The 18,046-nt window shown below is 39.0% G+C and overlaps 1 protein-coding gene across 4 annotated transcripts in view; it reads left to right on the plus strand.

Moving 5' to 3' along the window:
* LOC309719077 (netrin receptor UNC5D-like) overlaps window positions 1-18,046 on the plus strand; it is a 309,431-nt gene that overhangs the window by 271,561 nt on the left and 19,824 nt on the right. For all 4 annotated transcript variants that reach the window (XR_014280140.1, XM_082554925.1, XM_082554926.1 and 1 more), the window contains 2 exons: window positions 4,550-4,777; window positions 15,270-15,419. Coding sequence is in view for 3 of the 4 variants with exons in the window: in XM_082554925.1 (XP_082411051.1) it covers window positions 4,550-4,777; window positions 15,270-15,419 (378 nt within the window). In the remaining variant the exon portion in view is untranslated. The remainder of the gene's footprint in view (window positions 1-4,549; window positions 4,778-15,269; window positions 15,420-18,046) is intronic.

Raw genomic sequence — 18,046 nt, forward strand, 5'->3', positions numbered from 1 at the left:
GGTCAGCAGTAACAGTGACAGCAGGGGCTGTGACTCACAGCTCATGGAGGCTAGGTGCATTTTAAAATCAGATAAACCAGTTTGCTTTTAGAACATGTACGGTTTCTCTGAGTCATAACTCAACAGAGATATTTATAATAAGCAGGTCTGCCCCGACAGTAGATTTTTTCTTTAAATTTTAAATCAAACTTTGATCAAACTAATTTTAAAATAGTATTTGGTCATTCTAAGGGGTTTCTGGTCAGATGTGAGGTCCCCTACTAAAGTTTCAAGAACAACAACCAGCCTCAGCTGGTCACAGCCTCCAACAGGAGTTAAAGGCATTAAGAGATTGGCTCATTGGCAGGCAGGCTAAGAGACAGTTGTTGGTCGTCTTTATTGAGGTTCATTCTACAGAAATCTTGTTAAGACTTTATAATGATAGATCTTTTAGACCAAAGTGTTTCTTTGGTTCATCTTGGCTCAGGGTAAACGAGTTGATCACATTTTCCCCATATCTGTGATATCTATGTTTATGTTTAGTGTCTGTTCTCTTTGTTGTTTGTTGTTTTATGTTTTCATTTCTTCTTCACGTTTTGTTTTTACTTCCTTTGTGTGCAGTACTTCCTGTCTTTGTCTTTTTACGCCACTTTTACGCTTTAATTTCATTTACATAAATTAGTTCCTGTCTTTGATTTTTGTCTCCTCATTCCTTGCTGCTTTGTTTCATTTTCACTCACGTTTTACTTTTGCACATGGTTAGATTAAAGCTCTAAATGAGAAATTTTAAGCAGAAAAAACTATTTAGTTAGGTTTCAGCATCATTACTAAATGGAAGGTCCATTGGTTAGTTTATCTTGATTTCCTTTGCTTTTTCTTTTAATTTTAGCTAAAAAAAAACAAAAACAAACTCTACCCTAAAAAAATGTCTTTCTAAATTCACCGTGGCTTACACTTCCTGGGGATGTCATTACTTAATCTCCATTTTGAACTCACCAGAGATTCATGACTTTAAGTTCCCTTGTGTATCAAAGAGATCCTCTGATCTTTATAGTACATTAATGGATACATTGCAAATATTTTATGCTCATCATCGGGCCCATTTCAGAAGAACTCTCATTAAGCAGCTCCACAGAGCAGCTGCTGTGCTGTTGTGAAACTACTTTGTGTTGAGACACACTCCCGTTTCCACGGTGAAAAAGAGACAGAAGTTTATTTCCAAATTGCTCCAAGACCATCATACACAGTAGGTCAAAACATGTATATTGACCAATAGGTTGTACACTGATGTAGTTAGGGTTAATGCTGGTGTTTAAATAAACGCGTGGAGGTTTGCTGTTTTGTAAGACATGTTTGCTGGTAACATGGCTTCTAATTGGCATGTTTCCAGTTAACTTGATTATTTGAGAAGGAATAAGTTGTGCTCCTCAGGCTGTGTTTTGGTACACTGTTTGGTCTCACAGCTCCTCATTAAACTGTCTAATCACACGGATTTCATGGATTCTGTCTGCTGCAGCTTACTGCGTGACAATAATTGTGAGATGGTTTGGATAAATAATCAAAAGACGATATCTGAAGGTGAATTTTGAGGCTCTTGGCCTTCTCCTGCCTGGATTATTCTGATTCCTTTTGTCTGGGGAGTAGGTTTACACAAATCTTTGCTAATCATATACCATTCACAGTTTGTCTTCAAGTATGTTCCCTTTGAGTGAGGTTTGGAGAAAATAGAACTGCTTTCCAGTTGCTGTTGCTGCCTCATAAATAAAACACTCAGCATTGTTTATGATGACTATTTTGCGTCCCGCTATGTACTAACATCATCTGTTATGTCAGAAATACTTTTGTACACTCTCCCGAGACTGGTTACAACCTGTGTGGGTTTTTGCTTTGTGATTTAAACCTGCATTATGTTACCTACGTACATCATTATTCAGCAGCAGTGGACTAGAATCCATAATACATTCTACTGTATACAGAAGTTCATTTGCAGAGTTTTCTTACTGAGATGTCTCTCGCCAGCTCTCGGCATGAATATTTACCTCAGCGACTCACTCTGTTGCAATAAGTATCGCAGTGGAACAGCCTCGAAAAGCGTGTAAGATAAATTCTGCCTAACCCTAATCCTTTATTGGAAGCTGTTCTAAAGTTTTGTAACTTTTAATCAGGTGATTGAATCACGTGACAACCAAACCAAAACAGGTGCTGTGTGAAGAAATGAGCAAATAATTATTTATTGCTCCCAGAAAGCTGTAACTTTCTGGGAGCAATAAATAAGTGAAAATTGGAGCCCTGCAGTCTGCGAGCTGTTTATTTTCTTGTTTCTTCTTTTTTTGTGTCTGTTAACTAAATTGACTTGAAATATGCAATAAACACTTCCCGGGGGGAAAAAGGCCGTAATAGTATAGAAACTGCAAATTGTGTTGTATGTAATGACTTGTAATACAAATTGCAAATGGAAGTATGTGTATGATGTGCATAGAGGACATACTGCACAGTACTGAGTTTGAAAATGTGTCAAAATAATGAATATGAACCTGTTTATGAGACTTTATGAAAAGATTGTGGCAACGGGCAACATGAAAAGGTGACAGTAGATGTTTTTAAAAGAGAAATATAACCTCATGGTTCCCTGCATTTCTTGCCGCATATAGAATTGAGTTTAAGGTGTGTTTATTTATTTTTAAAGCCATACAAAATTGACCTTGGTTTACAACCACAGGACCTGCGCAAGTATTCTTGAGTCATGTCATCTTGTGATGACGACATTGGCTACATGGTCATTTTGAACCAAATTTATTGTTACACTTCTAATCAACAGAAAATAGCTCAGTGTGTAAAGCATGAATTTTGAACTTAGGTAATCTCATATGCATGTTTTCAATTTTTTAGATAATTCCTTCTTTTATTTTTGTTTTTTTATGTTTATTTTTCTGGCTTTTAACCTGTTTTCTGTCTGCTTTTTTATTGTTTACTGTCCTATAATGTGTACTGCACTTTCTTGGATTTGATTTTTGTGTTTTAATAAGAGGTACAGCCTTTCTCCCAGTGCAGGGACCTCTGTGGTGGAGCAGCTCAACACAGAAATGATGAAATATTTACATTAGATTTTTAGCTAAATGAGTTTACAGGTTAGGCCTAAAGAGATTCCCTAAATCCAACTTGTTTTTTCAAGTATATGCTTACTCTTAGAGTTTATGTATGGTAGTTTAAGAAGATCTGTGTGTAAAAAGCAATGTGTCAAAGGCTTGTAATAATTTTGACTATGGATCACAGTGGTATCACAGATTTTGCTCTCAGTTATTGATGAGTGCAGTTCTGTTCAGAAATGCAGTATTTCCTAAAACATTTTAAAACAGCATAATAAAAACTGACTGACAGTTTGCGATTAACTGGCTTTTTCCTACATGATCACATCTATTGTTTCTTGTGTTATATCTCACTCTCAGGAGCGACATTAGACATTAAGATTAAGACATTAAAGACATTTATCAGATGAGTAACAACAAAAATCTGTTAAAGACTATACTATTATTCCTATTATCCCTCTGAAAGGAGGGAGTATCTGTCTGTCTGTTTATTAGCAGTGTAGTGTCCACAGTGTACAACATATCATTTTCAAATTTTGTGTGATGGTAAATACCAGTGTTTGGTGAAAATCAGGTCAATGTCAAAATCAAGGTCACACCAAATATGAAAATCAGTAAAAACATACCTACATTACCCCCAATTGTTTATGGATGGTCTTCAAACTTGAAAACTAGGCTAGGCTTGGGTGACATGAGTACCTAGGTTGGCTAATAATTTGACCTTGACCTTCATTGTTAGTGCCCAAGGTCGAGGCCTAGGAGGCCAATCATTTCAGCCAATTCTGCTCCAATCATATGAGTAAAGATGATAAAATACACCATTTTAGTATCTAATGCAGGGGTGGCTAACTCCAGGCCTCGAGAGCCGGTGTCCTGTAGGTTTTAGATATCACACTGGGTCAACACACCTGAATCAAATGATTAGTTTATTAGGCCTCTGGAGAACTTCAAGAAATGTTGCAGAGGTAATTTAGCCATTTAAATCAGCTGTGATGGATCAAGGACATCTAAAACCTGCAGGACACCGACTCTCGAGGCCTGGAGTTGGACACCCATGATCTAATGCTTTGAGGTCAGGGTTACATGAATTAGGCGAAGTCGAGCACAAAAGTCAAGCTCATGAGCCACATCAACCGATGGCTCACCTAACACTCCTCTACACATCCAACAGGCAAACACATGAGGATTTTAAGCTGCTTTAGTCTGCAAGCCTCTTTGCAATCTACCACCACACCATTTCGTCCTTAAGTTCCACATCTAATTGAATCAGTCATTAGTCTTTGTTTTTTCTACTGGAAGTGTAAAAAGCTATCCTCTCATCACCTTTATTCTATAGAATAAACGCTGGACAGTGGTATGCTGACAAATATAAATTAATGCTGATGGGCTAAAGCTTCTCCTGACTGAATTACATTTGTTAACATATATACGTGAATTGATTAAAGATAATGTCTTCATGTGTTTCACCTCTTTTTCTGTGACAGGAAGTGATGTCAGTGGAGGAGGAATCCACCTCATGTTATTGCCTGATGGACTCGACAAGCTGCCACTTGCTGCTGGACCAGCCAGGTTCTTACGCCCTCGTGGGTGAGCCCCTGACGCAGGCTGCCATCAAGAGGCTGAAGCTGGCTGTGTTCGGAACCATGGAGGTTGGCTCCATGAGCTACACCTTGCGGGTGTACTGTGTGGACGACACGCCACATGCCTTTCAGGTGCGCCCTTTTTGTTCATGGTTGAGCTATGATTGTGCTTTCCATGTGCTGTCCAGGGTCTAATTTATCTGCAAGAGGCCAGTAATAAAGGCCTGACTAGGGTTTAGCTTCCTTGCACTAAACCTGACATTATAAACTGCTAATTCCCAGGGCAAAACTAATTTAGTGCTGGACTGGTGTATTTAAAAACAGCTGCTAAAGTGGAACCTTTGGATGTATGGCTGCACTCCCCTATGCTTTGAGGTAGTTCCCGGTTTTATTTGATCTCTCATTTATTGGAGGTTATTTTATTTTTTAATGTACAAAAAGAATGTGTCAGGTAAAATGTTTATATATGGAACATTTGAAATGGGTCGTAGCTGTAATGCCAGCATCTTACGGAAATACATTTACAAGACATACTTACAACTCCACCAATGAAGGGTTTATTACACATATTGCTCATTTCTATATGTAAACCCAGTACATTCATGCAGGTTTGTTTCTTAGTAGCATTTCCCTTTACATGTTTTTGCCCTTCTTTTTTTTTAAAAAAAATTTGGGTACATGATCCACAACTTTACTGTTTCTGTTTACTCTCAAAAGGCAGGCAGCTACTTATAGTAATCTAAAGGCAAGCACTCTGAGTTAGCAAGTGATGGATTTAGTCGTCTAACAGTCACATTACCTTTATGTGCTTGTAGAGACTTTAAAAAGTGAAAATTGCCACCTTACAAAAAACTTTTAGTAGTGTCAACTTTGAAAGGCGTTATGACATCAGTCATATGTTACGCCCTGCCCATAGGTGGCCAGAAATTTTCAGGTTAGTGCAGATTTAAAGGATCACTGATGTTTTTTGGTCTGACACTTGCCTTGATGAAATAAATGGACTTCCATGCAATCAATCTTACTCTGAGAAAGTGCCCCCCTCACTCCAACAAAGACACACACACACACACACACATATACACATAGATACAAACCTTTTTTTCAGGTCTTGTAGTATATGCTGTTTCCACTGGTGTGTTTAGTGAAGCATAATCTTTGAGCTGCGCAAACCTCCTGCTAGTTCTCTGTCCTGATGTTCGTCAGCAGTTGTCATTTGGGTTTTCTACTTTCACTTCCAAATCAATAAAAACAAATCCGTACATAACAGACTTGGCTGATTTCTATCTGCTGGATCTACATAAACTGTTTTTTCAGCTAAATGCTCTAGTCATACCTTGCACCCTCTATTGTGGTACAGTACAGAGTTTGACTTTGAACTATTAGCACACCTTTTCTGGCCATGATCAACAAAAGAAGACATTATTTGTCATGTTTTACACCTATGGTAGGATTTTATTGTGTTGTATTCCCAGCTTTTAAAAAGGAAATTTCACAAATTCAGTTCCAGCTATTGACAGTATAAAAGATGGATGTAGCTGCTGTGATGTCACCTGTTGGCTTCTAAACTCACGTTTTGAAACCTCAAGGTGAACATGTCCGCCATCGTTATTTTGGTTGAAAGAGACTGCATAAGAGAAAACCTGCAGTAAAACAACTCTATTGAAAAACCATCCAACACTGGACATTAACAGCAAGACATCTTGATCAAGCTAACACCTAATTCAGAGCAAGGTAATCATTCAGTCACATGGGTAAAAATAAGACAGCGGCCTCCTCTATACATCTTGAAAAAAGATGGGTGGCTTCTGGTGATTATATTAATTTTTTTTCCAAAATTCTGCAACTAATTGCAACTTGTGGTGACTAAATGGTTGCACAGCTTGAGAGTATTGCACAGTCCACGACTGCTTTTGACCACAAGGTGATTGCACAGGTAGCCTGTTAGGACGCAACCTTTCTGCACACAGTTGCAGTTTGACTTTAAAAAACTGCAATCACTCTCAGAGAGATTGTGCAATGTTTTCAAATAATTGTTGTCTAATTTACAAATCCAGTCTGAATGAGTCTTTGTCTATGAACACAACTCCAAGGGACTCGAGTCAGCTGGCTGCCAGCTGGTTGCATTCAAGCTATAGAACATGAAGGTTGCTGAGTGCAAATGTAACAGTAACTGTTAAATGTAAATTTCTGTCTATGTAGACAACAACAAAACAAACAAAGTTAAGCTCTGCAAATGGCTTAATTTTTTTTTTTCTCGCCTCGTGCCATTGTTAAGTGATTTTCATGTTGTGTTGTATTTGCTGACTTAATTTCCAGGACTCTCAAATTGAAAGTTCAGTCTTTTTGCAAATGTCCACCAACACTTTAGCTATGTATTTATACCGTTAAACACAAAGATGAATATTTTCCACTCTGCAAGGAGAGTGCAGATTGCACTGTAGGCCGTGGCCCACATTCACAATGAGCATCTTGTGTGTGGTTGTTGCCTGCGCTCTCTGAGGCAGCAGGGACCGCAACGTGTGCACTTTCAGATACGAGTGATTGCACATTCATTACCACAGAGAAACAATACAGCAGTGTTTTAAACACTCTGTAGCAACTTGATGGATGCTCTTCTTGTTCTTTTAATAGAGTCAGACATAGTGTGCCGTACTGTAATCGCTCCCATTCAAACGTTCACCAATCATTCTTTTCTAAAAATCTCATTTGATTTGATTATCCTTCAGCAACCTATAGGGTTTTAATCATTGAAATTTCATCAGTGAACATGAGGGAAATCAAGTTCTCCATCCTCCTGAGAGAGCTTGAGTAAAGGAAGACAGAGCTGAACAGAGCATAGCGAGCTTCGTGACTGACTACCTCCTGACCAACCTTCTGCCATGCTGCCAACATCAGCGGCAGCTGGCTTTAAAATGCATTCTGGATTTGGTTTATGAATTCCCAGCCTGCCGAGCAGATGCCAGACTTTAGCATGTCCCCTGGGCTCCTGTTTGTTAGCGCCACATCTCTGCTGTGTGTTTCCCATGCTCCAGCACAAAGTCAATCACAGACCGGGATTCTGGATCAACAGGAAGCCTCATGCAACACAAACACTTGTGTGACAGCGCTATTTTTCTTTTCTTTTTTCTAGTTGAAAACAAAAAACAGAAAAAGAAAAATTGCAGGATTCTGTTTTCTTTGACGCAGCACAACGTATGAAAAGAAATATGAAAAAAACAAATGGAAAAAACAAACATGCAATGTCATTCTTTATGTTTTGCATCTCTTCTAAGACCTTTGTTACATACAGTGGTTTACACATGAAGATGCCCACATTCACACTTGGTGCTAAATAAATACAAAAACTACATCACGGCACCAGTAAATTGGTAGATGATGACAGCTCTAAAAGATACTTGGAATCTTTTGGAGCTGTGTCCCGGACATTTCTCAGCATTCAGTGGGTGCATGATGTATGGGAAGTTGCCTTGGGGTCTTCTTCATGTTTCTCTCTTCCTAAGCAGATTTTGCAGTGTGGCATGCACATTATCCGGCTATCGGGCAGCGCTGTTGCAGCTCTAGGGTGTGATTGGTCTCCATCAGTGTTTAGGGTGTGTGGTGTATTTTAAAGCAACCTCCACATGAATGCCATGACCCAAGATTCCCAAGCAGATGATGTTCATTTTACCACCATGGTTTTATTTTTGTGGTCCATCAGTGCATAACTCTATTAGCTCTTATACACAGAAAATAAGTATTTGGAAGACATGTTACTTTTTTTGTTTTCTCAATCTTCAGCATCACTGACCCTTTAAAAACCACCTAATTTTGAATTTAGCCATTAACAAGTCTTATATCACCAACTTGTAACAACAAAGGCAAAAAGAGAGTGTCTTGTTCCTTAGGAATGAGCAACCCCCTCCACCAAAAGTAAGTCCATGTCCAAGGCCACAGCATTTAGTCATGTTGGAGAGAAGGTGGATAAAACTTGCTACCAGAAAATACCACCTACATTAGTATTCTGCTGGCAGACCTTTCCTAGCAATGAAAATGCTCCTAGAAAATACTTTTCACCTCAACCTTTAGTCTTTAGCCTTGGCAGAGAATCACTCCTGAATTTTAACATCAGATAGAAATAACTTCTAAAAATTAATCCAATGCTTTTTATCACAATAGATCCTTGTGACCTTCCATCACTTCATTCAGAAGCATAATGTGAGTGTTTTAACAGCACATCAGGAAAGGTAACAAAACGTGACGTGTCTTAAGCACATACCCAGAGCCTATTTCACCCACATTGCAAACAAGATTATTTGCCATCTGCCATGAGGAGGAGGAGTTACAGTTGACAAATTGATGTGTTTCAAATTGCACTAAGCATGTTTGAAATGTTATTTTGCCGGCTAAAGGAAAACAGACCAAGTCCAAAAAATAGAGAGACTAAATCCTATTTGTTTATTGTTTTTGAGCAGTAAAAACATGATTATACATTCACAAAGTATAATGAATAGGCCATTAATTAATCCCCTAATTAGACCGCGGTGCAAAGCACCAGATTTTCACCCTTGAATTAAATTTTCATCCACAGTTTATGTGGGTAAGATTTTTAAAAAAATGCATACCTCTGAAAGGTGATGAGTTTGCAGCTGGGGTTTAGTTGCTATACAACACTCTAACCTCCAAACAGTGAAGGTAAGTAAAATGGCCCTACAGTTAAGACTCTCACACTGAGCTGATATAAATGTGTTAATGTGAACGCATGACAGACAGACAAAGAAAAGATAATCTTGGTTTACGAAACTCTCATAAGAAGTCTAACTTCTCTCATTACTCCACTTTATGTTGAAAATAGTTGCTCCTATCTTAAAAAAATGTTGTATAGTCTTAGAAATTTCACATCATTAAAATTATTCACATTTTATATTTCCTGATTGTTGCAGCCGTACTTGAGAAAATTATGCAGCTGGAAGACTAGTCTGCTATCAGACAGGATCATGGCATTGACCCTGTAGAATTTTAAGTTCTGTAATTTTTTTTTTTTTTTTACCTTAAATGAAGCTTGGAAGTCTTAGTCAAGTCTCTTTCCTTCTCTTTCCGCTGTCATCTGTAAAGGCTTGTTGCACTTATACATACTCATCTTTTGTGTTATTGGTTTAATCAATCTGTCATTCAACAATGTCCTTGGAGAAATTCACTCTAATGCTCATCATACCACTACATTTATATGGACTATATATAAATGGACTAATGACAGGGGATCCTGGGGACCCCAAGCATTATTTACTGTAAGATGCAATCATAGTAGCAAAATAATCCTAGCAAAACTCACTTGTACTTCTAGAATTATTAGTTATGTAATTATTGACAATGACAATTTTATTTATATAGCACATTTCATTACATGAAAACTCAAAAAGCTTAAAACAGAAAATTTAGACATTAAAAAACAGTGAGGGTTTACAGTAAAACAAAAAACAACTACTGAGTGTAAGTGTGTGACCAGAACGATTTTTAGTCTGTTTTTAAATGTACACACAGATGTAATTGATCTATGGTCAGCAGGCAGCTTGTTCCAAAGAACAAGACCACAATAACTGAAAGTGCCTTAAATACACGTAGATCTGATTCTGGGAACAGTTAAAAGATCTGTACCTGATGACCTGAGAGGTCTGACAGTGAGCAAGTCAGAGACGTACTGGGGGGGGGGAGCAAACCATAACTATTAAAATCATTTTAAAGGTAATTCTGCATTGTAGTGGGAGTCAGTGAAGTAATTTAAATACTGGGGTAATGTGGTTGAATTTCCACTTTTTACTGATGATTTAGGGAGTCTTGCAAATAGAGTGATGCAATAATCTAACCTGCTTGTTTCACGATCTGTTTGACGCTGATTACGTTTTGGAGAGAGGACCCAAATGCAGACGCTTGGAGACTAGACTAATTTTAAGTGAGCTGCTTACTAAGGCTCAATGAATTCATACAAAAACAGAAAACAAAAGGCAAAAGGAGACTAAGACTTTTGCTAACAGAAAACTAAACTGTAATATGAAACATGAGCAAAACACATGGTGGAAGAACTGACTTTCCGGCACAGGATAAGGGGAGATTGGGACAATACATACAGTGGCTTGCAAAAGTATTCAGCCCCCTTGAACTTTTCCACATTTTGTCACATTACTACGGAGCCCCGCAGGGGACATGGGCGGAAAAAAAATTAAGACAGACTTGCGAGATTTCGCAAAACTAACTCGGGATCTCGCAAAACAAATTCGGGATCTCGCAAAAGTCTCCCAACAATGGCAGCAGCTACTTAGTTGTAATATTACTCTTTCTGGGTCACAAAATACACTTTTAAGATATTTTGAGGTGTGAATGTAGTTGTGTAAACGTCAGATATCTGCTCGGTTTACAAGACATCACATATTTGTAAAAGTGCTCCGACGTTTTCGGAGATGTATGAAACTCGCAAAACTTTTGCAAGTTTGTTTTGCGAGATCTCGCAAAAGTCTGTCTTAATTTTTTTTCTCCCATGTCCCCTGCGGGGCTCCGTACATTACAGCCACGAACATGAATTGATTTTAGTGGAATTCCACGTGAAAGACCAATACAAAGTGGTGCACAGGTGAGAAGTGGAACGAAAATCATACATGATTCCAAACATTTTTTACAAATAAATAACTGCAAAGTGGGGTGTGCGTAATTATTGAGCCCCCTTTGGTCTGAGTGCAGTCAGTTGCCCATAGACATTGCCTGATGAGTGCTAATGACTGAATAGAGTGCACCTGTGTTTAATCTAATGTCAGTACACATACAGCTGCTCTGTGACGGCCTCAGAGGTTGTCTAAGAGAATATTGGGAGCCTTGAACATCCCATGGAGCGCTTTTCAAGTGATCATTCAGAAATGGAAGGAGTATGGCACAAAACTGTAAACCTACCAAGACAAGGCCGTCCACCTAAACTCACAGGCCGAACAAGGAGAGCACTGATCAGAAATGCAGCCAAGAGGCCCATGGTGACTCTGGACGAGCTGCAGATCTACAGCTCAGGTGGGGGAATCTGTCCATAGGACAATTATTAGTCGTGCACTGCTCAAGGTTGGCCTTTATGGAAGAGTGGCAAGAAGAAAGACATTGTTAACAGAAAACCATAAGAAGTCCCATTTGCAGTTTGCCACAAGCCATGTGGGGGACACAGCAAACATGTGGAAGAAGGTGCTCTGGTCAGATGAGACCAAAATGGAACTTTTTGGCCAAAATGCAAAACGCTATGTGTGGTGGAAAACTAACACTGCACATCACTCTGAACACACCATCCCCACTGTCAAATATGGTGGTGGCAGCATCATGCTCTGGGGGTGCTTCTCTTCAGCAGGGACAGGGAAGCTGGTCAGAGTTGATGAGAAGATGGATGGAGCCAAATACAGGGCAATCCTGGAAGAAAACTTCTTGGAGTCTGCAAAAGACTTGAGACTGGGGCGGAGGTTCACCTTCCAGCAGGACAACGACCCTAAACATAAAGCCAGGGCAACAATGGAATGGTTTAAAACAAAACATATCCATGTGTTGGAATGGCCCAGTCAAAGTCCAGATCTAAATCCAATCGAGAATCTGTGGCAAGATCTGAAAACTGCTGTTCACAAACGCTGCAACCAGACAACTGACTACACACAGGGGATGCTGGGGAGGACACACAGACACAAAGGGGCAAGACCCAGATTAAGACAAGTGAAGTAGACACTGGTAATGGGGATAAACAGACATGGAGACATGACAGGCTGGGGAGAACACAGACCAGACAGGGACATGACTGAGCTGAAAGAGTGAGACAGACAGAGACAGACTGGACATAAAAAAGGGGAACAGACATAAAAGCAAGACTGACTCACAGAAGGTTAGACATGAAGGGAGGAAAAACTAAAGATAACTAAAAACTGGGGGCTCACCTAAACATCACCTAAACAAACATTCACCTTAAGGTAAATGAATCCAAGAATCAACAGAATTTTTCAAACACTATAAAGTCCAGAAATCTAGATGCACTGGGTCGACCCAGAACCGTGACAACTTAATGAATTAATTTTTCATTTGAGAATTTTCTGTTGGGGTCATTTTGACCCAGATAAAAAATAATTGAAATAAACACAACCAGCCAGACCAGTGATAAAAAACCTCACCTAGGAGGTGCCCAGGATAAATTCTGGTCCGTTGCCCAGACAATCTTAATTGGTTACTTTTGTGGAGGAGTAGCAGCTCTAGTCTGAGCTCCTCCCAAATGACTGAGCTTACCCTACCGTTCAGAGGAAGCTCATTTGGATCACTTTCCAGTTTCCAGATTTGCTTCAGAGCCCAGAGTGAGCCCTTTTCTGGCTTAGGACCATGGCTTCAGACTTGGAGGTGCTAATTACTCCAATTCACATGACATCTGACTGCAAAATGCCCCAGGTGAATATAAGTACATTATTGGCAAAAAGCAGACAACATCCTGAGAGCACCAAACTTAACACCCTCCACACCTTCGTTGCTGCTAGAAATTCTGCCCATAGAGATTTTGAACAGAATTGATGACAAAAGGCAGCTGTGGTAGAGAGAAACACCAACCAAGACAGAGCCTAACTTATGCTTGGCAGTGCAAAATGAGATCTCTTATGATTGTACGGGGTCTAGAAACTGAAAACAACTAGTTAAACACACATTGCAGTCAGTTAATGCACACAGATTCTCGCATCGTTTCATCCTTTCTCATCCACATCAGCATATGGGAGACCAAACAGTTGCTAGGTTCTTGTATATCTGTTTCAGGAGCAAAGGTAACACCTTTTTGGAGTAGATTTTTCAGCTAAGCATTGGACAGTCATATGAGCAGGTGGAGCTTTTCTCACTCCCAGGAGGGTCATTGTTACTTGGATTAAGGCTTGCAATGTGTCTGTAATGGCTCTGATTTTTATGCCCTCTCAAGTAGATCAGACAATTCTGATAGCTTTCAGCCTGGGAAGTTGCCCACCCAGAGGATAAATGCACCAACAGCATCTGAGTTTGCTTAATTGGATGCTTTTGACAGGGGTCTCCCTGGGACTCCAAAGCATTTGTATTTTTGCAAAGCAGTAATTAAAACATAACTAGAAAACAGTGATGTGGCATCATTCGAAATGAATTGATTGACAAAACCATTAAAAAAGTTGAAATAATAAAAAAGACGTCTAAGAGATACTGCAAAACATATACCTCTGGGGTCTCCGTGGACCTCAGTCAGTAGGATGAGGGCTAAATGTCTTTGAATGTTTTGAATTCCTCCTTCCACTTTGATACTTTATTCTTCTGGAAGGCTTTAATATTCTTGACTGGTATTGCGACATTTCCTTAGGTGCAAGACATGATCTGAGACACATCAATGGTGTGTGATGTGTCAAACAGCAGATCAGGAAGCGTCTACAGACGGCTTCAATCACAGCATCTTGACAGCTTCACATCAGTTCAAAAGTGGGGATGTTACCACAGATCATAGCTAGCCCGCTGCGACAGGGGAAAACCAACTAAAATCCAGCGTGATCGGGTTAGTCTCAGGCCAACAGAGTAAGAACAAAGACAGATGGCAAAGGAGTGGCACCATATTTTATCCTATCTGCATTTTGCCAACAGCTGATTTGTTTTCACACCAACAGCATTCACAGTGTGCCACGTGCCCCGAGCATGCTTTTCTGCAAGCACACATGCAAACACACACACACACACATATATGCACAGATAACTCCTTTCACATAAGGACACTCAGTCAGAATCAATCAGTGAAACCTGACATTAGTCACAGCTCTGTTCTCGTCCTTTTTACTTTTGTGATTGAGGTGGCCGAGGACAGACGTGCCAGACGCCAAACCATCCCACTGCCACACTGAACGATGATGACAGATGAATACCTGCAAGTGACAATCAAAGTGCTCCCTCATCATCACAAATCCAATTTGGGCGATAGACCTTTGCACCCCTCCTCCCGCCAAACACGTACCCATCCTCTGCCGAGTTCATACAAGTCCCCCCCCCAGCATTAAATTCAAGCTTCAAGCTGTCACATCGAGCCTGCAAACGTGATGCTAATGTGAGAGTGTGACTTGTAAGATTTGTTCAGTTGAGACTTGACGTCAGTCGCTGGCAGCCTGCCTCTGTGCTAATATTTGAGATGAGTCAATTAGCGGATGTGACAGAGGAAAGGATTAGCAACAGGTGTTTCTGCTGATATGCAAAGGTAGTGTACATTCAAAAAGGAAGGAGGACACTGTGTTCTTGATTTTTCTCTAGCAGTAATCTCATTTCTGATTCTTTTTCTTCTCATCTTTTTCTTGTTTTTCTGACTCTCACTTTCCTCCCTCCATGCTCTCGTCTTCCTTTTCTCATTCGTTTCCATATATTTCTTTTCTTCTCTTGTGCTTTCTTTTTTCATTTCCTTTCCTTTTCTTTTTACCTCTCATCTTTACCTTTGCTTTCCTTTCTGCCTTTGTCATTTTCTATCCTTTCTTTTAATCTTTGCTTTACCTTCCTTTACTTTCATCCCTTGACCGCCCTTTCCCTTTTTCTGGGTTATGACCTTTCCAACCTGCTTTTTTCTCTCATCTTCTGCCTGTCCTGCTGTTCTTCCCTTTCCTTTCCACCTCAGGGAGTGGTGGCTGCAGAGAAGACCAGAGGCGGTCAGCTCCTCGAGGAGCCAAAGATGTTGCCTTTCCGAGCGAACACCTTCAGCCTGCAGGTGTCCATCCAGGATGTTCCCCAGTTTCTATGGAGCATCAAACCCTTTACCACATGTCAGGTAACCACAGCAGGAAGTGACAAAACATGAACTGAAAACATATACTGTATGTAAGTGGTAATTTGCAAGTTTGTTCCCTCGAGCTAATTAGTGCGGTGTTTCTGCAAATTCTGCTCCTCCCAGGGTTGATTTATTAAGCAGCAGTCTGAGGAGTGTTTATACCTGTTTTTCCTGTTAATGAATTTTAGGGATTATCTAGTTGGCTTTAATTACTGTACTGTTGGATCTGGTAACCACGTTGTAAGATGCTTATTGAGGGAACTTTATTGTCGTTCACTTTTCATTAACATTAGTAACATTAGCACTTAACATTTAATTAAGATCAACAGTATATACGAGGTCCATATTATGGCCTCGTTTAAATTTTTTAAGCTGACGTTATGAAAAAGAATTTTTATGTAGATGACATTATGACATTTTGTGTGTGTAAATTTAAATCGCCTTTTGAGATTACTTAAATATTATCTGTGAATATTATTTCAATTTTGTTGTTTCTTTTTAAAAAATGTTTTAACACAAGCAGCATTTCTCACTACTTGACATTACTTCAGGCAGCAGCAAGTAATTGTTACTTAGCTGTCAGAATTAGCTTATCTTTTCTTTTTGTATAGAATATTTCTTTATACTTATTGGTTACCCACTTTTACTCACAAAGACAGTATCAGTTTGCACACTCCAGTTTTTGGTACCATCAGCTGATTCACTGTTGGTGTCACAGCTTTGCTGTTATAACTTGAAGGTAATTAAAAAAATAAAATGGTTATTTTCTACATTATAGAAAAAACAACTGAACAAAACAATAAAACAGATTTTTGAAACAAAAAATGGTCTGCTAGAATGAAAATAAAGAGGACCCTACATAGGTGTTAGGTGTAGTAGACAACAGTCAATGAGCTGACAAATCATCTATAATCGGCTCATGGCCATCCAGGATTAGACTGATATTTGGTCCAAATAAAAATTAAAACTAATAAAAATGAACATTTGTAAACACATTTTGATATGACTGTCATGTAAAAATACATCTACATTTAAATATAAGGGAACAAAGAAATTCATATTGACTGTTACTTTCGCCACAAAATAGTTCAAATTAATCAAAATAAACTTTTTTATGCTTAAAAAAGGGAATCTTTCTTTTTTTGTTATAAACAAAATGACATTTAATACCTAAGCAGACAACTGACTCATTACTCCAGTAATATTTATACACAATAATACATTGCACAATTTTAGTGAAATAAGGTTTATTATTTTCTTACCTCCCCATAAGTTGTCAAGGCTACATTTTTAAATGTTATTAAATGATTGTGATGTTCTGCTTTTTATTGGTTGCCATTTGGGTTTCAGTGTGAGCTCATTTATTTTAGAGAGATATTGTTATAGGGGAAATAATTCTACTGTATAATCAATCATTTTCATCTATTTCTCTGAGTATGGAATCCATTAGACATAATGGATTTGTATAATTTTCCTATTTTGTAAGTAAGAAACATCTGAATATAAAATGCTTTCATTTATAAATCATAGGGAACTGAAGACATCCTGCAGTCCTTTTGACATTTTGCCAGTCAGGTCCAAACAAACCTTTCAGATTTTGGTTTATGTGAACAGCCTGTTAAGTTTTCTTTGTGTTCAGCCTGGCTTAGGCTGCAGCTCAGCTAATCTCTTTCTTGTCTAATCAGTTTAGGTGTTCTGATCTATAATACATACATCAGTCCTAGGTAAAGCATATTTTTACATCTTTGTGACCTTAGAGAGAAATTCAGACAATTAAAATTTTTTCAAGTGATGTCATGCTTTAAAACTAGCTGCACAACCTCTTTGTAGTTCCTGGATTTGACCTGCATGGCCAATGTGAAGTAAATGGTAAATGGACTGATTCTTTACTCAAAGCATTTTACACAACATGTCTCATTCCCCCATTCATGCCCATTCATACAAGCACGTTTCCCTACATCCAGGGATCGAACGACCAACCTTTCAATTAGTAGATGACCTGCTCTCTGCAGTCATTGTGTGAAATGTACATCACCATCAGCTGCTGAGCCCTGGTGGGGTCGGTGTCCTTAGTTCCATTGTTTTGGTGCAGATGCACTAAGCTGTCACTGCCTGAATAATAAGCTTGGTTGTTACTACTGAGAAGTGTTGCTAATGTGTGTTAAAGGCTTTCACCTAGTTGTAAAAGGATGTCGGTAAAATTCAGCTGAGGAGCCACAGCTGCCTTTTATTATGTCCCTGGACCCTTAAGGTCCACCCACAGTGCTGACAGTCCAAATGGAAGTGCCTGAAATCTGTATTCTTTTTGATGGCGAACAAAGGGAATAAAAAAGAAAAGTCCATGGGAAAAACAATCTTGATCTTGATAATGTCATATTAAAAGTAAGGTTCATGTTGCTATTTTTTAATTAGTCATTATTAGATTCATAAAGGAAGGTAAACCATGATATGCTCATGTATTAACAACAAAAATAATTAATGGGAGGATAGGGTCAGGACTGAAAACTTGGTATAAAAATCAGTGCCATATCAAACATGTGGGTCTATGTGTTGTGGGGAACCCTTGGAAAATGGGGAAGCTACTGACAGTACTGTGATATGGTTGCATTGACATGACAGCACAATTT

Source organism: Aulonocara stuartgranti, assembly GCF_965226115.1.
Source record: "Aulonocara stuartgranti genome assembly, chromosome: 12".
NCBI classification, from domain to species: domain Eukaryota; kingdom Metazoa; phylum Chordata; class Actinopteri; order Cichliformes; family Cichlidae; genus Aulonocara; species Aulonocara stuartgranti.